Source organism: Erigeron canadensis, chromosome 2, assembly GCF_010389155.1.
Source record: "Erigeron canadensis isolate Cc75 chromosome 2, C_canadensis_v1, whole genome shotgun sequence".
NCBI lineage: Eukaryota > Viridiplantae > Streptophyta > Magnoliopsida > Asterales > Asteraceae > Erigeron > Erigeron canadensis.
In genome coordinates, this window is record NC_057762.1 from 33,642,502 (window position 1) to 33,663,542 (window position 21,041).

At 33.2% G+C, this 21,041-nt stretch overlaps 2 protein-coding genes across 3 annotated transcripts; both read right to left on the reverse strand.

Annotated features, from left to right (window-relative positions):
* Positions 1-4,217: 4,217 nt before the first annotated feature.
* On the reverse strand, positions 4,218-7,864 carry LOC122589459 (BTB/POZ domain-containing protein At3g50780). The gene is made up of 2 exons (XM_043761751.1): positions 7,062-7,864; positions 4,218-5,288 (listed from the first exon to the last, which is right to left on the reverse strand). Exons 1-2 carry the CDS (start codon positions 7,710-7,712, stop codon positions 4,335-4,337), a joined length of 1,605 nt encoding a protein of 534 aa, XP_043617686.1. The 5' UTR covers positions 7,713-7,864; the 3' UTR covers positions 4,218-4,334.
* Positions 7,865-12,117: 4,253 nt separating this feature from the next.
* On the reverse strand, positions 12,118-20,249 carry LOC122586854 (histone-lysine N-methyltransferase SUVR5). Of its 2 annotated transcripts, XM_043758857.1 has the most exons (12): positions 20,113-20,249; positions 18,362-18,749; positions 17,967-18,269; positions 17,744-17,854; positions 17,146-17,256; positions 14,523-17,057; positions 14,295-14,456; positions 13,698-13,814; positions 13,522-13,625; positions 13,281-13,418; positions 12,544-12,631; positions 12,118-12,428 (listed from the first exon to the last, which is right to left on the reverse strand). In XM_043758857.1, exons 2-12 carry the CDS (start codon positions 18,728-18,730, stop codon positions 12,315-12,317), a joined length of 4,152 nt encoding a protein of 1,383 aa, XP_043614792.1. In that variant the 5' UTR covers positions 18,731-18,749; positions 20,113-20,249; the 3' UTR covers positions 12,118-12,314. The 2 variants fall into 2 exon arrangements, with proteins under 2 accessions (XP_043614792.1, XP_043614793.1); XM_043758858.1 differs by lacking the exon at positions 20,113-20,249 and having other exon boundaries at positions 18,362-18,801.
* Positions 20,250-21,041: the final 792 nt, after the last annotated feature.

Sequence of the window (21,041 nt, forward strand, 5' to 3'; positions counted from 1 at the left end):
ATTTTGACGTATCCATGTGTTGTTAAACACTTAAATAATGATAATTAGTTATGCATTATGTCAGTTTTATGGACTTTTAATGCATCAAAATGTAATTTTTAAGTGTTCTTATTTATTCTCATTTTAAGTTGGTTCTCATTTGATTGTCACTATATATATATTATATATATATATATATATATATATATATATATATATATATATATATATATATTGTTTTGATTATGTTAGCCTTCTATTAGCTAGCTAGCTAGAGACGTGAAGAAATAATTAGTAGATAAATATATTTAGGTGTTATATTAAACGATCGAACTTTAAACTTTAATATACGCATGATGTTGGAAGTACGTGGGATATAGACTATTGAGCCCTTGGATTTAATTTGTATACGTACGTCACGAGTTCGAGTCTTGCAAGCATGAGTTTTCTTCCTAAAAGATATTTGAGGATGATTGTGTGGTTGACACTGATTGCAAAAAGTGATGTCGTGAGTGATCCAAAATTCCAAATTGTATTTCCAAAAAAAATAATAATAATAGAAAGACTTGTGTTGGACTTGTGTCGGACTTATAAAGCTAAATTAACACAAGTCCGTGTTATGATGTTTGGACTATACCATAATCTTGTTCAAATCGATCAGAAGATTGTTTACCTAAAATATATAAATAGTTAATGTGGCAAGCTCTTCTCACACCAAACATGGAAGATCGGCAATAAATTTTGCAACCACATGTCGAATTCAAAATTATCTTTACATATATTGTTAAAAATATCATCACTTTTCCGAGAAATAGTAAAAAGGTGGGTAAGATATATCCACCAAACAGGATAAAAAAAACTATCTTTGAAAGCAAAATCAAGAATCTTGATGAACATGCTGTTAAAACGTCAAAATCTAAAAGGTGTGTGTGTAAGTTGCTTAAAACACCTGATATTTAACAAGCAATTTCACCATCATGGTTTATCTATTGCTGTCACCATATTGGTTGTTTCAATCATACATTACTTCCAACAAGTTGTCGTCACAGATATATATTTGCTTTGCTTTGTAATCTATATATGGAACAGTATTTCAATACATTGAGTCATTGATTTCCATGGAAAAGTATTTAGTCCATTTCAATGTTATTATAGGATTTGTACCAGTTTTTAAAGAAAAGAATAACCAATGTAAAAAAATTTACTTTTTAGTGCTTATTATGGTAAGTTTGAAAAAGGTTCATGCCCCATTTTTTTTTAAAGTTATGATAAAACTTCAAAAAGATCATGTCTATGTAAAAAAACATGTTACCTTCTTATGTTTATTGATGTAACTTTCAAAAAAGATTCAACCTTAAGATATGATGCAATGAAAAGGAAATTTATGCTATTGATAAGTTCTAAAAAAAATATACTAATTTAGTAAATATTTTTAAAACTATACTAATTTGGTAAATAAATTTTTTTATTACACTAGTTTGGAAAAAAAAAACTCCCATACCTCCGGCCTCTTCCCTTCACTCTCTTTTTTCTAATATGAACCTTGAGTCAGCAAAGCTTTTTTGACTCGACGTGGTCTGATGGTTCTATGCATTTTATGAATGCATAATAATTTTTTACTAATCTGGCCATTTCCGAACCTGTCTTTCTCATCCCATTCAATGGAGGACTTTTAAGTTATTGCGATTTCCAGCTCCCATAGCTTATTATTTTATATATATATCTATCTATATTATTTTAAAAGATTCCAAACCTCAGCTCGGCTAAACAGGCTCAATGATCTCTTTCTTCGATTCAATAGGCCGGTATGGCGCTCCGCGTGGTTATATTCATACATGTTCCGACTCGCCGGTCATTATGGATCTAGTGGCATGGCGGGGCAAAAGAAAGGGGGGGGGAGCAACTACGAAGCTTCGTAGACTCGACAAGTCGCCCCGCTTATAGAATAGAATGAAGCGCGAGTATAATATCTGTTTTCATTTTTTTTTTCCTAGCTCGATGGCCATCCTCAATTTGTCACCATCTCTCTCACTCCATTGTCTTCTTAACTTTGTTGTCGCCATCGACCTAAGCTTTATGTCCATATGAGGATACATATATGATCGATATATGTATGAGTAGTTGTTCTTCTAAATCTATATTTGTGACACTCATATAACTATTTTAAAATTGTTAGAGACGTCACGTACATTTGTTTTTATCAAATAGATTGTTCATCAAAACGAATAAACGATTGATCTTATTTTTAAAACTTATACATAATAACTAGCATGGTACTCACGCAATGCGACAATGGTTATGGCGGCAACGATGTGGTGGTGGGGGTGACTGTTGTTAGTGGAGGCGGCATCGAGTGATATAGATAATTGATGTAAAGGTAATTAATGTAAAAGATTAATGGAGATATTTTGGATAAATGACTGATGTTGTAATTTAATCAGTAATAGTATTTTAGATAATTTCTTCATAAGTTTTAAGGAGAGGGTTGTTTTATATATTAAATAGTATAAAAATATATATTAGGCATGTATAGGTGAATTATGATTAAGAAATAAGGGTGTTTTAGGTATAAAAAAATGTTAAATTTAAAAGTCAATATATTTTATAATGGGTTATAGATATAGATAATCCCGTCCATAATTTTCATTTCTTTTTCAAAACAAAAATGCATATATATCCATATAGATAGATTTTAATCGAGGAGACTTGACATGGCTACAATTTAATATCTTGTTTATCCGTGGGCCTAGCCCAATATCGCTATCACGTGTATGATGTATGCTTAAAACCATAGATATACATATTCACAGCTCCATACATCAAGTGACATGACAGGCTAGGAATCTAAACATCGGTTTCTTCCAATACAAAAAACCATAAAACTTAAAAAATTTAAAATATATTGGAGAAAAAATATGCTGCTAGCACCTACCTACGATACATGTTGCCATTCTCACGAATATTTTAAATGAAGAATATAATATATAGATTTGAAAGACTTTGAGATAAAATGTGAAGAAGAAAAAAAATAGTTGTAGTAGCACCAACGTTAACCTCCAAAAATATGTATATATTCTCCTTTTTCTGTTTTGGCAAATTACTGAAAATAACACGAATATATTGTTTTACTTTATTTCTACAACGTTCACTTTTTGACGGATGGAGATTCCCTCAAGTTGAAAATAACTTGAGGGGTCAAGTTAGAGATATCATGGCCTTTGATTTATTATCAAGGACTAAGATTCAAAAATGATTATTGAATCTTGACCCTTAATTTTAATCAAAAGGTCAAGAATTTCGTAACTTGACTCAAGTTAAGTGCTTAATTTGAAGGAATCTCACTCCCTCTACAATGACAAGGTTTGTTTTAGCTTTTCTTATATCATCAACATAAATATCTCAGCATAACAAAATTAATAAAAAGTAACATCTTGTCTTGTACTAGCATATATATATTTGTCACTGATGTAAAAATTAGCCCATTTGATAATTAAAGGCCCATTTCTTTAGGAAACTTTTAAGGTTCAATTTCTAACAGATATATATTTAAAACTATTTGAGCTATTTTAGAAATAGTAATGGTAAAATGTTTAGCTGGTGGCCTATTGGTAAGGAATTTGATCTTGGGATGATCCATTTTAGTTCGAGTCTCACTTCTCACATTTGTAAGGGTGAATTAATAAAAGTTTTTTGAGAATCCTGGTTTCCAAAGATACTTGTAACTTAAGACTAGAAGTAGAATAAAATGTAAAGCCCCATATATACACTGTTAATTAATTATTTTGCCTGCCATGTACCAAAATTTTAGGCTAATTAATATACATGATAGAATAATTGTCCTAAATATATGGTCCAACTATTTGTTTCCCCACACTCAGGGTCCAGTTGTGGTCCTCTAAAGTCACTTGCAGAAATTTAAAATTTTAGATTCTAAATATAAATCAGATATATATTTCATTTTTGTATATAACATTTCACAACTTTAAAGCTACAAAAAATTTAAGTAAAATGATAATAATGAGATAAAAGTAAGAGAAATAATAGAGGTATGGCTGGAAGGACCACATTTTGATTTAAACGATAAGTGTAGGCATGCATTTGTGCAACATGTTACAAATTGGACCACTTTTTTGGTCCTTTTTTTGAATCCCATAACTCTCAAAATATATAATATATAAATCAATATAAATAACAATAATTGTACATATATTATATACATATGGTTCATATACCATAGATTATTAAAATTATAATTAATAACAAACCAAACTAAATTTCGATTCTCAAAACAAAATCAATGAAACGAAATGCACACTGTTACATATTTGTTACAAGCACTCAGATATTCAAATGAGTTAATCCGAAGGTTGTGAGTTGCCTTGTTCCGTGTACGGTCTAACAAACGTCCTACGCCACCATACCTCAAACGCCTTTTGTAGATTTGGACAGTTATCGCCTGCCTTTAAGAAACTACTCAACCACCCAAGTAAAATGATCTGTTGATCCTCGAGTGGGAGTGTTAATATAGTCCTCCCAATCCCTTCCTCTACAACCTTACGGTCAAATGACTTGCACCCGTGTTGTAACCAACTGTAATCGTCGATCAATGGCTGTAACCAAGTTTTTAAAAGCAGATGGCGGGTGTCTTTACTTGGTAAAACTTCGCCTCTTCCTATCCCAACAAATAGCCTCGCAGTTATGCAGCTAATGTGGTAACGATTGACTATAGGAACCCGTGGGTGTAGTCCAGCTAATTCTTGTTGGCTAGCCCACATGACTGCATACTCGTCTGCTGCGTGCTTGTCTGCTAATATATCAAGTAACCATGAGAGGTTATCAGCCTCCAAAACCATCTGTTTGATTACCGGGTCCTTGAGCTCCATGGGTTGGTGTGCAAACTCAGGCTGGGCTACTTGTCGGAATAAAAACAACAAAGAACCCAAACAGGTTCTACAAGAGGCGTAAATGGTGTCGTTACAGAGGTCAATAGCAGTTGATGAGCTTGAGTTTGGAAGGGACTTGTTACTTTCTCTTAAAAGTTTTAAGACGATTGACTTCATTTCCCGGCGTCCTTTCTCTTCATTGCTTTTGAGGACGAGCTGGAGCACGTGTGAGAGGGTGTCTTTAGGGGGTTTGGAAACATCAGATGCTACTCGTTTTAATATTGGGCTGACCTGAATACCTTCACTTTGAAGATGCAACACAGAAGCTACCACCCGCTCTTCTTCTTCATCTCCTACCCACGGGACAGCCTCCAGGAAATCTAAGCAGGATTCCATGCATGTTTTGAACCCAAGCTGCTCTGCAACCTGCAAATAGTTCCATGGATCTTGTAAATTATAGAAAGTTGACAAGACTATATTAGCCGGCAAACTGCTCAATGTTTAACAATCAGTGAATCAGACACTAGTAGCTTATTTATGAAAAATGACCACAAAATCATTTAAACTCATAGTAGATAGTAACTGTAGACCCTAACTGACTTAGTTTCAATGATTCAATAGTAAGGCTGCATAATCGGCTCACCACTTCTATGCAACAACTACACATTAAATTAAGCATTTAAGCCTAGTCAAGGGAATCTTTATAATCCCTTTCTAAGTAATTGCAACAAAAATACAATGAAAATAGATAGCTAGAGATTAGAAAAGGAAATGCATCCACAAATACAGTATCTAAACTTAATTACCGTGTTTACTGAATCTAAAATAAATGCATCAACATTATAGCATCTAATTTAAATTTCACTCAACTACTCGGTTTTTCTGAACTTTTTTAAGAACATTCCTTGTAATCATGCCCAACGTTTATCCCACAAGGATATTTGTATGATGGCAACTTTACTGTCATCTTCATCATGTATAAAAGCCACAAAGAACTTAAACCAACCCTTATATGAACATATATGGAATGAGGTCAGAAACCATGTGAGATTTTATAAACCCATCCCATCACCTCTCTCTAACTGAAAACAACAATGCAGTAAAATTTAAAATAAAGCTTGCCATCTTTAACTTTCCCTTCCTCTTTGAAGATCAGAAAAAGAGCCATTGTGGCGATTTGTATTCAACTGGTAAAAAAGTTCAATAGATAGTATTTGAATTCCTAGAATGATAGATGTACCTAAAAGTACGCCTAGTAAAAGAATCAAGAGGAATAAAAAGATTAAAGGCAGAGCTAAGAAAGAGTCCAATTTATGTGTCATACATTGTATGGATTTGGCGTATTTATAGGCTTATATCTTAGGCATAAATATCGTTACTCTTAAATACCTTTTGTGATTTGTAAAATCTTTATGTAAAGTTGTTCAAAGAAAGATTGCCTATTGTCATCAAAGAAGTACGTAATAACTCCCGAGTCAACCAATATTTGTCAAGCCAACTACTACAATATATTCCAGAAAGGTAGAAACTCATTGGTCAAAAAGAATCAAGATTAGTAATATGTTCCATCATCGCCTACTCATCTTCACCCACAAACAATGTAAAATGGGCCAATGGCATTCAAACTACATTATCAGCCAGACTGCCAAACTGCATACCTTTAATACCATTAAAATTAATGACAAATCACTAAAAGAGTTTGTTTTTTGAAGATTCAAAAACATGTTTCTTGGTTGTTCATAAAGATCAGAGACAATCTTTTTACTCATACAATATGAACATTACTAATAAAAATATATGTAGTAGATAAACAAACCATAAGTATTAGGACTTCTATGTTCTCACAATCATGAGCTCCTAACGTTTGGGCAAGCTACGTATGCTTACAAGTATTTAAGTTCAGTTAATCAGTTTGATAAGTTACACAAATAATTATTCATGTAACATTACTTGTATACTTGTGTTTTATCTATTAATTCCTCGAAATCAGAAGTTGTCACACATGAAACACCATAGAAAATGATTATAACAGCTTCAAACGATATAAACACCAGCTCCCAGACTCCCAATCAACCGATCCTAATAACTCAATTATCATATAAAGACTTCCTAAATTCACATCCAAGCATACCATAAAAGATAGAACAAAATCAATAAACACAAAATTGGAAATATAAAAGTGTAAGCAATAAGAATTACCTTAAGAATACGAAGCACACGAGAAACGCTTTGTTTGATCAACCTCTGCTTCAAATCCTTACAATACATCAACCCAACAGTCTCAACATAAGTTTCAACATCCTCACAATCATCAACTTCAATACAACTAAAAGTCGGATGTTGCGCTAATAACTTCTCAGCGAAAAAACTACTATTCTCCTGAACTATATTCTTATGCACACTCAACTTCACAACAAACCCTTGTTTCCCCATTAACACAACTTTTAAATCACCAGTTCCAGGTTCACCAAACTCAATAGAAACCTTTCTAGGCAAATTTTCGGTATTTGGTCTCACTGCAGTCCTGTCAGCCACAACAGGTGTTTCAAGCCCATTTTTCCTTTGATCATCAGGAACAACTACACCATTTTCTGACTTAGAAGTGGCTCTTGATGATGGTTTATTTTCAAGTTCTGATGAATGTTTTTTGTGATCACTAGAATTCTTATTAGGTGGAGCTACTAATGATGAAGATGATGATGATTTAGGCTTGTTTAATGGATGTTGTGGTTTTAAGTTTTTTTGAAACATAACAGGTGATGGACAACACCAAAATCCTTCTGGAGTTACTGCTATTGGTACATTCCTAACCTTGGCTTGCCCTTTTGTTGTTAGTCTAATTTCAGCCATTTTTACATTACACACTTCAACAAATATACATTGAAGTTTATAAAACAGAAAAAGGACTAACACCGACAATTAAAACAAAAAAAATATCAAGATAAATTCATATCTTTTTTGATAAAGATTCTTTTTTTATTTTCAAGAATGAATGGAAAATAAATAGTACACAGAACATAAAAAAAAAAAAAAAAAATTCAAAAAAGCAACAATCTTTATCTTAGAATGCTAACATTAAAAACCAACTAAACTTCAATTTTTTCTAAATAAAGATTAAATTTTTTCCATTTTTCATGGTGGGTTTCAAGTATTAATGGAAAACAAACAACACCCAGATCACAAAACACAAAAATTTGCAAGAAAGCAAGAGGCTTTACCTTTGAATGTTGATCAAGATTTATTGAAATGATAAAAACATACTATTATGAAGATGATAAAAAGAAGGCCCAACAAAAAGATAAAGAGAGTGAAAGAGTGTGATGATGGGATGATGCTTTTTCAGTCACTGGGTATGTATGTTTTGTAGCAAAATATTACAGCTTTTGATTTAAAATTATAAATTAGTGGGGCAAAAGGAGAAGTAGTGTATGTCCTATATGTGATAATCACTGTTTCTGAAAGTGAATGTGATGGGGGCTGTCTGTCAATCTTGTTTTTTGCTTTCTTATGTTTTTGCTTTTCAAGTGTAGTGATGATGAATGGTGCCTACACTAGTGTTGATCTTTGTAAAGGAGTTAAAAAGAATAAAACTTTAATTAAAATCAAGATTTGTCACAGAACATCCCATAGAAGATGCCCTTTGGCCCCTTAATCCTTTTTTACAAAAGATCAATGTTATCCGCGTAATGCGGCGACAATAGTAAAGAAGATGGTCTGTTAGAGATTTTGGGTAGTTACATAAAGAAAAAAAAGAGTTTAAAGACAAATCTGATAATTCAAAGCCATATTTACCTAATATAAAATATGTCATTTCTTTTGTTATTATAGATTGGTATGTTAGTCGTTCGAAAAATAAAAATAAAAATTTGTATTTTACACACTAACACCTTTAATTTGACAAAATATACATATATTACACCTACGGGTTTACTCGGTTTGGATTATATGAAAGAATCAAGTATTCGATTTATCATTAGGTCACCTCATCTCCGTACCGTTAAACCAAAAGTTCTTTAATATTAAAGCTAATTTATGTATCCATTGGATATCTTTTTGTTTATTATGTAGTTTTGTTTTTATATACGTTTGATATAACGTAGATAGTTAACATTAGAATATGTTATTTTTAAAAAATGTATTTTAAAGCATCAATAGTTCATTACATTGTAAAAAGATTTATACACATGTACTATGATGTGATCCAAATATAATACAGCGTGAAATAAATATGTGTCTTCGTATTGATATTTACATAATTTCATCTAGAACTAAAATCCAATGAACTATATACTTAGTATACAAGACTAGATCTTTCATCTAATTATCATATACTCATATGACCGAAAACATTAAAAATGCACATAAGTGTACTAAACTAAACAAAGTTACACTTTTTTTTTTGCTACAAAACAAACCAAGCAAACTTAAATAGTTAAATAGCTAGGAGTCATTTTCCCACTTCAAAGTTCAACCCTTTAAAATTGTGAAAAATCGTAGATACCCTCCAAAGTTAAGATACTATATTCTGATTCTGTGTGTGGACTGAAATATCGGTACACAATCACAGCTGTCAAGATCTCAATGGTTCTATACCCTGGCGTGACCAATTTTTGCTTTTTAAAAAGTACATGTTTTTGACATAAGACTGTTTTATATTATTGTTATAGTAATTTTGTGTGACTTTATTTGCATTTTTTGGTTTCCGTAAGATCTGATATAATGATGTATAAATTATGTAAAGAAATTAGAAAACATGACAGACTTTCAGTTAATAATGGAGACACTTGCTTGTAAATGTCAACTTCTTCAGGAATCATTTTTCTGTATATCATAAACTGGATTTCAAAGGTATACTTAATCAAAATTGAATGATATTTTCATGCATTTTTATAACTTAACTATTTGATTTATAGGTCGAGTAGATTAATATTTGTCATGTCATCTCAACATGTATGAAACATAATAATGATAGTACTTTGCATACTTTCATTTATAAGATAAATTTAAATAATATATAATCTATACTATATTATAAAGCAAAAAGTCTCTAAATTTTCAATATTAAACTTAACTTTTCAATAATGATTTTAAGTATTTTTCAAAATACTCATCTTATCTATTCTATATTTACCTAAAATAACTATAATACCTTTTTTCTCTCATTAAATTTCAACCAATCATTTTTTTTTTCTCTCCTCCATAAATCACTTATTCTTCCAATTCATTCAAAATATTTTATCTCAAAAACCGTATATCGATAAATTATAAAAATTATATGGGTGTTCTTAAAATTTCATGCTCTTTCATTAGAGATGTCATTCGATATACTTTCGACGATTTTTTAAATCCGATGGCGGAACCCGTACAGTTAAGACATTTGACTATCACTACCTATGACCTATCACCCCCACCATCTCACCGCTGCAACGTGCGGGTACTTACTTATTCTCGTGTTTATATAAACATGTTTATCCTAATTATTATTGATTCAATATACACTATATATAAATGCAACCTTGAACATCTCAAAGGTAACATGTATCATAAAACAACTTGTTATAAGAAAAACTCTTGTAAGTTTTTATTTTTTTCTACAATTGGCAAAAGTATCACTATTGAACATATTAGTAGAAGCCAAAGAAAGAAACATCAAAAGTGGAAAATGACCAGAAAAAACTTGAAGTGTTACTCCATTAGAATAGAATATTGGCATGTTTAATAAACAAAGAAAAGTATGGTATGTTGAGTGAAGTTGAAGGGAATTGGTGAATAATTTAGTAATAATAGTGCTTAGAAATGGGGAAAAAACGCAGTTGTCATGTGCACATTGTGCCTGTTTAATCAGATGAAAGTTTGTACATTGTTCTAAGCAGGTTGACCAAATTCCATTCATTAATCCATGTTACCTCAATTAATCCTTACAATTTTCCACCTTACATCATTTATATTAGATTTCATTAGATTTTTGAGAACTATCTCTTTGTAGATATTAAATTTGTCCATCTTTTATATAGATTTAGTTGTCATTATGAAAATGGAAAATTCGATAATAAAGTAAGTGACCTAGAATTGAACCTTAAAAATGTGTGGTGTATATTTTAACTTAGAAAAATGGTGCACTTTTGCTTTTATAGGTGGCTTGAAGGAGAAGTGCGAATTATAGTTGTTGCAAAATGATGATCATGTGGAAAAAGGGAACCATGTTGTCATATCATTCATTATCCTTCCTTAAAATTAGAATATATCTCCCCTTTGTTTGATATTATGGGTTTTAAGTTTAAAGATAGTTGGTAAGATGTAAATGTATGCATAGAATATAATATATTATATCTATTGTTCAAGACTTCAAGTATAAATTATAGTATTTTATGTATGCAAATGATAATATTTTATGGGTTGTCACTTATCAGCCTTTGTTTTCACGCATAACATGCTATTATCAACAAGAGTATTATTTTAGAAAAATAATTAATCAACTTAATTGGTGTGCCTAAAGATATGCCTAAAACTTTAAGAATTTGACCTATGGGTTCCACTAATTTTCTTTCCTAATCTTACCCCCTGATTTTTCCACATGTCATCATCTTACAATTAGGCACATCTTTAGACACACCAATTAAGTTGATTTATCATTATCCATTATTTTACCATCCTACAAAAGTACAAATATGCCCATAAATCATCTTATAGACACAATGTCCAATCATCCAATACATTTATAAAAGAAAAATGAAATAGATAATGCTGAAGTCTCGAAATCTGTTGGTTATATACCAAGGAGAAAAATAAGCGCACCCTCTTACCAATGTGTCCTTTAAGAAGGTAAATCACGCTAACCGGACCACACAATGGGGAGACTTGAACATTTGACGAACTTGTCACACACCCTTGATAATGAATTAAGACGCTTGATAGAGGCGATGGCACACCATTAGTAGAGTTGTAAATAGTAATGGCGCCCAAAACCGGCTGAAGCTACTACTGGCACGACTTTAGAAATGTAGGGTTTTAGATCAATTTACCCCGTGTCAAACTCAAACCCCCTACATTTCAATATACATACTATACTGGTTCTAAAAGTTCTAACAAACAACATTCATGACAGGTACACTGCAAAAGCAAGCAGTAACTGACCTGTATACAAATTACTAAATTAGTGCAAAAAATCTATTCCAGATTGGGGAAAGGTGAATGACAAATTGTTTTCCGGGATGTTATAATTCCTGTTTACCGCTTTTTGATCTCAACTTGTATATATAATAATTTAATAACCCACTAAAAATAGGCAATGGTTTTATTAAAGCTAAAGCTAATTCTTGTTCCTAGCAAACTTGAAGACAAAACATGTAAAATTCTACGAAAACTACATTTCACTAAAAGAAAAAAAAACTACATCTGAGAGATTATTCACGTCCAGGATTTGATTCATGAAAGACATCTTGTGCATTGATATCACTGCCTCTTCACCCAACCCCTGCAATTCACGGCACCACATCTGCATTGGCACCCTTCGCCATCTGCCACCTTATACATGTAATCAAAGCTCAATTCTTCACCTAATGCAATCTGTACGTGAAAAAAATGTTATAAAACAAAGCAGTATGATTAGAAGCATTCATCCGATACAGTTCACCAATTATTTGGCTGAAGAATGATGAATACAAAAAAGTGAATTTCTTACATCTCGACTAGCATAGAGACCAATGTGCGACGTCTGGGAATCTAAACTTTCAATAAGAACTTGATGATTCTCAAGATTGGGAGAGCAGCTACAAAAATCACATGATTGTTAGAATAACAGACTAATAAAATGTGACACGCATGAAATGGAAATATTAGTAGTGAATAAGCATGTAAATAAATGGATCATTTCCTTCTATACTTGGTTTAGTTCCTGGTTTGGTATAGTAAAAGTCAAACTAGCACAGGAAGACAATATCGCCCTATGTTTTGAAGATCTATAACGTAAGTAAACTAATAAAAACATGGGATTTGCATGAATAAATTTATTGAGTCATCGTTTCATCCCGTTACCAAGCATTTCAACAAACATGTTTCTTGAATTTTTCTGACTCCATACACATCCACATTACTGTCTATTAACCATAGCATTAGCACTATAGAGATAGAGTCAAATTTGAAGGATAATAAAGAGATATGTGGCAAATTTGACCCAATTACTTAATAATGGGTCGATCATGTGATGCTTATACCTAACAGGTAAGAAAAGGCTTAAAAAGAGATTAATCATAAGGCACCTAAGGTCTAATGAGAATACATTACATCTTAAAAATCACTTAGTCAACCCCACCAGTTCAGATTTCAGACCTGCTACCCAACCCGCCTATTTGTCACCTCTAAAAGAAAGACAAAACCTCCAATACTAAAAAAGTAATAACAGGAGAGAAGCTATTTTACCTGTGATTTATGTAACGTGATACATTCCCATACTTGGTCGCATCAATAGCGTACGTAGCTTCTCCCTCAATTAGTCGGACCATATCGTTAACACGAGCATCAATCTCATAAATAAAACTGCAACCTTGTATACCATGCCTGGTGTTCCCAAATCAAGTATTAATAACTTTTTATTTGTATATACTTCATACAAATAAAGAAAATGGGTTTTACTTATTATTGAACTGGAAAAATATCAAACCTATGGCGCCTTTTATTTGCTTCATGCTCGTCTACAACCTCACCGATATACTCGGAAACAAATGTGCCTCGATAGATTGGTTCCCCAGCTCTCACCGCCCAACCCTGCGAGTTTGATGTAGTGAAGCCAAAAACTAATAATCCTAATAAAAATAAACATAGAAATAATGAGATTACCTTGTCCTCTGTTTTAAAGATCTCCAACTTCACCCTAACCCCATTTTGTAAAACCCTATTCTGGCAGTATTTATTGCAGCTGCAGCTGCTATTGCATTCATATACCAGGTACCCCTCCTAGCGAACATGAAACTTTAAACATAACTATGGAGTGTGCAATGACAACGAAACATTATAGATCTATGGAAATCTGAATTTAAATAGGGAGTATGAGTCTACAGGCGGCAATTATAAAATACATACATCCAAGAGGGGTCTTTGTGGTATTTAAGGTTCCCGTCAACCAATAGGCTGAGAGTTCTAGTCCCATGGTGGACTTCTTGTGTAGATGTGTGAATAATTTGCATTTTCTTACATAAATAACTAATTTAAGTCAAAAGGTACAAGTCCCTCGTGGCATAATCAAGTGCTTACTACCTCCCAAATTGCTTTATTAGATAGATGGGGATGATTACATTGTGACCATTATATGATTATTTAAAACCTCCTAAACTGCTTCATTCAATAGTGTCTTTGTGTGAATGCATGTTTCTATCGGTGCGGTTAGTCACAACACCATTTGTTGTCAAAGAATTTAAAATGAGTAAACATAATTACCTCAAGGATGATCCGGCCTTTGTCATCGTAAGGGAACCTTCCTTTCATGGATTTACCATATATATCCTTTGCATCTTCATAATCATTATCAAAAAGATATACATGATCACATGCCTTCGGAGAGCACGTCGAATGTGCACACCCACAACCTAACTGTAAACTCTGCCAAAACACAAAAACAAATAAGAACTAAAAGCTAAAACACACTCACAATAAACAAATAACTACCTGTGATCCAATGTCAAGAGACTGATCAAGTAACGACTTTGTGACATAGGTAAAGCTTTCCCAAGGCAAAAAACATACATTACTCGGACCATCATCACTGTGAATTGACCCTAAAAGATGTTCATCCACTACACAAGCAATTGGTACTGACTCCTTTCCAAAGCTGATGTCATCGCACAAAACAATACCTCTCTCAGAAGCTTCTTGTCGAGAATTGTTAAAATTAATGATATAATGACACTCATCCATAGGCCACTCCGATGGTGGATGTGTTTCAGTAACGGGCCCCACAGAACATTCTGGAAGAGCCTTCAAAGGAGGCAAATGATTTAAATCATCTTTGACTGATTTACATCCTTTAGGACAAGTATACCCCTCTTGATGCCACTCAATTACAATACTACGTTCACTGCAAAGCTTTGCTGCTTTGAGGTACAAACGTTCAGGCAACATTCCATATTTCTTCTCCAGTGATGCGTGGAAGTTAGTCCGGCAGCATGCAGTGTGAGCTATTGACAGAAGCTCGAGGTTACCTGGATGCGGTTTGGTTTTGGTAACTTTCGAATACAGTAACTTTGCAACATCAGAACATTCAGACTCGGCTAATCTACCGAGACTGATTGCTTCAGATGACTGAAATTCCCCTTCTACAACTTGTCCAAATGGTTCTTGCATGTGTTTCTTTATAAGTCCATCACTTGTGTTTAGCAATTTAAAAGTGCCCTTTTTGAATCTTCTACCAGGTTTTAATTTGTTAGCATAGAAAGTCAAACCTGAACCCCTCTTACGTGGACCACTAGGATTGGAACCCATGTGAGCTGCTTGATGGTGTCGACCAAGATCAGGTAACAAGTCAAATCTCAGCCCACAAAACCGACAAATGAACCTTTGCAATCCACCTTGATTATCAGTATTATTCACATTGTCTACTCGAACCGAATCATCGCCATGAGTGATGCTCTGCAGTTGCTTGAAATTGGAGGGATGATGGGAGACCACATGTGACCATAGTTGGTCAGGATTCCCGAAACGATTACCACAAGGAATACATTGGTAAAGCATACACTGCTCTACAAACTCAACTTGGTGTCTTTCCTGAACATGTGCTTCTAGAAGGTTATTTTCTGTAAAAGAATCAAAACACATGGCACAAATGTAGCGTTTGAACACTGATTGTGCTTCCCTTTTATGATTATCGATCCAGTGTCTAGCAAGCATTTGGTCATCAATAAACTCCACCAAGCAGATGTTGCACTTGATAATAATACTTTCGTCATTGTTATTGTTATTCGTCACAAGATTGACTAATTCTTCATTTTGTGCAATGCTATCACTGTTAAACCCCCAAAGCCTAGTTATTCTTTCTTTTTCACTGCACACCAACTGCATCAAAAAATGTCGGGTTTTTATGTCTTTTGAAGCTTCAGAAATTACCCATTGGAGCTGGATTTCTTTAGGAACCGGGCTTCTTAAAGAAAGAACACTTTTAAAAAACTTGTAGAAGAGCTCACATGCTTGATGTAGATGTAACTTTTGCTCGTATGATTGACAACTTTTAAGAAGATCTACATACACTTCTTTTGAAACAATCCTACTCTTTCCATTCCTAGCCCGTTTTAGCCAGTTTGGCAAGTGTCTCTCACAATACAAAGCATGCTTCGTCGGAGTTTCATGGCAACCAACATTTTCACCTATACAACGCACAGGTTCAGCCCCATTGTACTCGATCTCGGGAGTATCAAAATGACCTGATAACACAATCTCTTTGCAATTATTAGCCTCCGGAGGCTCTCGTGATTCAAATTCTATCTTTCTCTTAAGTTTGTTCTCAGGCGGAGAAAGTGAAAATATCCCTATATCCTTGTTGGATCTGTGTTTTTTACAGGAAGAAGAACCGGGTAGAGCCCGATGTTTGCATTTAGTACCAAGAACGGTAGTACCATCACACATATGTGCATCAGTTGGAGGCAGGATGACATCTGCCTTCACTAAATTAGTGGAAAATCGAGACGCTAAATGTACACAGCAGTAAACATCACCATCATTTGCCCATCGAACACACCTTCTTCCTTTAGCTTCAATGAAAGCCGTACACTGTTTATTCTTATTTACTGGGATCATATCTAAATCTTTAAAACGGATCTCTTGATTATTTTCAGATTCAACTACAATCTCGCCCCATCCATCTATAGTTTCAGTTGTTCCCAATAAAGAAAGTTCACTGGTAGGAGCCCTAACAGTCCCATCAAAAAATGTGGAGTCAATCTCAACAGGCTTGGTTTCCAACGGTAGAGGATGCACCTCGGCCCGACGAATTTCAAGCTTAGGCCTTTTTCTGCTGACTTGAAGACCCATGTTTGGAAAAACTTCATCGCTTTGTTGTTCTATGTCTCCATTGCTGAATGAAGGATTCGACATTGAAAACCATTTCATAACCTCAGGTTTCATGGTTTTCCACTCAGAACTGACTTCAGGCTGTACTGATGAAGTTGGAAGGGTGTGCACTTCATTCCAATTAATAGCATCACTTAACTCCTAAATAAAATATACAAAAATAAAAAACAAAAAACCAGTTCAAATGCGTTAAATAACACTGCTTGCACTAACACACAAAAAAACGTACCTCCTTCAGTATTTCAATAGATTCGGCACTATGAGCACTCTTACATTGTTGTACCCATGTTGCTAAAGAATGTTCCAGCCAGCTAGAATCTATAAAACGCTGCAATATCATCTGGGAAAGAAAATGGCAATAATTAGGGAGCATGCCCATTTATAAAAAGGGTTCCAAAAGGATAAAGTGCATCACAGGTTTAATTTAACGTAAATTTCAGATTTAAACTCATCTCCCAATTTTTACAACTTAGACACTAGATGTTACACCCCTATCATCAAACCAACTTCCATAAACATAAATACATATATATATGGGAAAAGGGAATATAAGGTTGTCCGGCACCTAAGCTTAGGTGTGGAACCCCTCACATACTAATATTTTATTATCTCTTTTTTAATGAATAAATGCATGGGACCCCATGATTTTTATGGATTAAAAAAACAATATGTGAGTGTTCCACACCTAAGCTTATATACCCGACAGCCTTATATTCCCATCCCCCTATATATATGTGTGTGTGTGTTTGTGTGGATTACGAACTTATGATTTGCCAAGTAAAAAGAAGTATAAGATAACAAGTATCCAAAGAAAGCAAATCATTTACATTTTCAAGTTTAAGAAGCATATTCCCAAGATCAAAATAATCTTTACATCTAGAAGCTTCTAACGCGAAATCCTTCCACACTGCCACGCTACGAGCAGTCTCAGTCAGAGCCTATGAAGAAAGAGTGTGAGTAAGGTTTGCAGAGTATGGTAGTAATAATAATAATGATAAGAGTAATTAAAACAAATGAAATAACTGAAAGTAATGATACATGGACACGAACCTCACTGTTCAACTGTTCAATGGTATTTATCATGCTAACAGCAATCTTTTGCATAACAAACCGGCGTGCAAGAGTCAAATCTTTGACCACCTTCACACCAACTTTATGTGATCTATATGCAATAGGTTCGGGAAATTCATTGATTGGGCGAAGAAGTAGCACATCTGCCCATGAATAATTTCTTTTTCGGGGAAAAAATATTACAAGATATTGTTTTCTGCCATGAGTAGGCTTTGCTCTCACAGTCGATAATGGCCAGTCAGACCTAGCACATCTTATTCCTGCTTGCCACTTTCCCCTCCACTATATTTATCAAAGGAAAAAGAAACACACTTCATTGAAAATATCCTTGGAAGATGATGTGAGACATTAAAAGTGAAAACTTGAAGATTTACCTTGACCCAAACTGCCATGGGTTGGTCTTCTTCTAGCCATTTCGCTTCAGACCGAGAAGACTCACACTCATGATTGCCACCTGGAAACTCCCTTCCAACTGTATCACCATCTAAACTATCTACTCCGGAATCACGAGTGTTAGAATCATCAACATCAAGTTCATGGCATGGCTCATTATTATTATAATGACCTTCATCAAGTTCACCAAAGTGTTCATCATCAGATGTTTCTGCATTATCTACTTTGGTATTATCGACATGTGTGACACCATTGGACGCTCCATCATACACAAAAGGGTTTTCAGAACCCTGATTAGGGCTATTAGACTCTCCGCCGTAATTTACACCACTAAAAGGAAGCACTTGCATGATGATTACTCAATAAAATCTGTTTTACCATAAAAAATCTATATCATAATCCATTTATTAATAAACATTAAATGAGGAATCCACTAAATAGAACTCATAAACCAAATACATACTCCTATGGATTATGGAACATGTAAGTAGGCAATAAAACAAGCCACATTGTATCTTTATTACATTAATTATCTAAAAGCATCTAAAAAATACGGATCTCATTCAAATGTCACGCAATAAACGTATTCAAGGCGAATTACGGAGTGAACCACAGTTTATTTCGCCACAGTTTAAAATTATATTCGATCAGCAGAAGATGAGATAATTCATTCAAGACAACTCCTCGTGCATACAAACATCTGTAAATCCTGAATTTTTATGAAAGAGGGTAATATCTCTTGTAGCATTGGATGAAACTTTATAATAAAAAAAACACACCTATTTGTTAATGGAAGAGAAGAAAAGTTTGAAAAATATAAAGTTTTAAAAGATGTACTGATAAACCACAAACTTCTTTTCTTCTTAGTGATCAGAATCCAACTTCGATCAAGGATAAGAAGTCCCGGCGAGAAAACATTTACTAATAAAATTAATAGCATTTTAGCCTATAATTAGCAGGTTCATCATGCAGAATCTTTACTAGTAACAAACAAGAACAAATAAATCCCAGAAATAGTATTTGGTAAGCTCAATGCATTCCAAATGTTAAAAAAGTACAAAACCCCCAAATTTACTGGCAAAGATTGTATCTTTCTTAAATATTTATGAAAAGCCAGTTCGATAGAAAGCTTTCGAAAACGCAGTGCAATAATGCGACAGTTTACATAAAACATAATGAAAACTAAAACAAAACTACTACCTTTTTCAAGTCCATATGTAATCAAAACACCAAAACAAGAAAGAACCCACAGATTAAAACCCTTAATTAACACATTGTTGGACTATATTTGAACAAAAAAAACCTATAAACAAAAACTTAAACTTTTATTTTTTTTAAAAGAAAAAACAAGATTCTGACACAGAAATAAAAATTAGGTCTTTTTTTTGTTGGTGACCTAAAACAAAAGGTGGGTCCAGATCAAGAAATCCACATCAATTGATTGACACATCTACGAAAACCCAAACTGAAAAAACAGAATTAGGGTTCAAGATTATTGATATTCAACCCTTTATTGAATTAAAGTTACAAACTTTATACATTTACTAGCTTAAATTTTTTATGGGGTTACTTAAAAAATAGTCCTTTATTATTGTATCCTATCCTATAAGGGCATAACAATATTATAAGTGGTAAAGGGTCACCAAGAACAAATATATGTATGTACATATTATATATCTACATATAGATATGTATATAGATACATGTTTGTTATATGTATAAGTAAATGTACCTTTTGGAGTGTTGAGGGTGAAGATCACCTAAAAGCCATTGTTGGTAGATTTGGTATTTTTTGTTGTCATTAAAAAAAGTAAAAAATATAATCTAAAGAGATTTTTTATTATTTTCGTATGTAATTTTGGGAACTAAAAAAAAGTGGGCATGTACCAGGTCCAAAACGAACAAGACGACCTGGAATATGGATGATGTGAATGCAAAGGGGATATGAGAGAGAAAAAAAAATTAACAAAAGTATGGTGGGTTTTGTGTGAAAGTTACAATAATAATAATAATAAAATATATTAACTATTAAAAATGTATATTTAAAATTAAAATTTTAAACCGAGAGTAATGAATATTGAAGTGTGTAACAACAAACAATGGTACAAAGATTAACGCACTCCCGAGTCCCGAGGTTTTTAGGGAAGAAAAGAAAAAAGTTTGAAAGGTGAGAAAATTAGAAGTGAATCATGAATAATGATATACGAGAGAAAAATAACATGTGATGTATGGTAGGGTGATAGGTTATAGAGTGTGATAAGTTATAAGAGATGATAGGTTATGGAATATGACAGCCAAATGCCTTAGTCGTACGGGCTCCTCTCTCGAATTTAAAAATTCGTCGAAAGTATATCGGATGACCTCTCTAAAGAAAAAACATGATATTATAATACTACCCATATAATTTTTATAATTTATTGATGTACGGTTTTTAAGATGAAATATTTTGAATGAATCAGAATAATAAAATGATTTATGAAAAAGAGAGGTAAAAATAAATAGTTGAGATATGAGGGGATAAGTGAAAATGTTTAGTTAAAAGGTTGAAAGTTTCACTAACTCTCTTTCTTAATTTTAATCTTAACTTTGTGAGATGAAATATGTAAATGTGTATTTCACTAACTTAATCTTAACTTTTAGTTTTGTCACATGTCATAATCT

Bases quoted from the DNA above. Each gene is read 5' to 3' on its own strand.
- LOC122589459 (XM_043761751.1), bottom strand. From the start codon at position 7,712: ATGGCTGAAATTAGACTAACAACAAAAGGGCAAGCCAAGGTTAGGAAT. The intron at 5,289-7,061 runs GTAATTCTTATT...AACTATTTGCAG, and splicing joins GTGTGCTTCGTATTCTTAAG to GTTGCAGAGCAGCTTGGGTT.
- LOC122586854 (XM_043758857.1), bottom strand. From the start codon at position 18,730: ATGCAAGTGCTTCCTTTTAGTGGTGTAAATTACGGCGGAGAGTCTAAT. The intron at 13,626-13,697 runs GTAATCTCATTA...TCAAACTCGCAG, and splicing joins TCTTTAAAACAGAGGACAAG to GGTTGGGCGGTGAGAGCTGG. The intron at 12,632-13,280 runs GTAAAATAGCTT...TGATTTTTGTAG, and splicing joins TCACGTTACATAAATCACAG to CTGCTCTCCCAATCTTGAGA.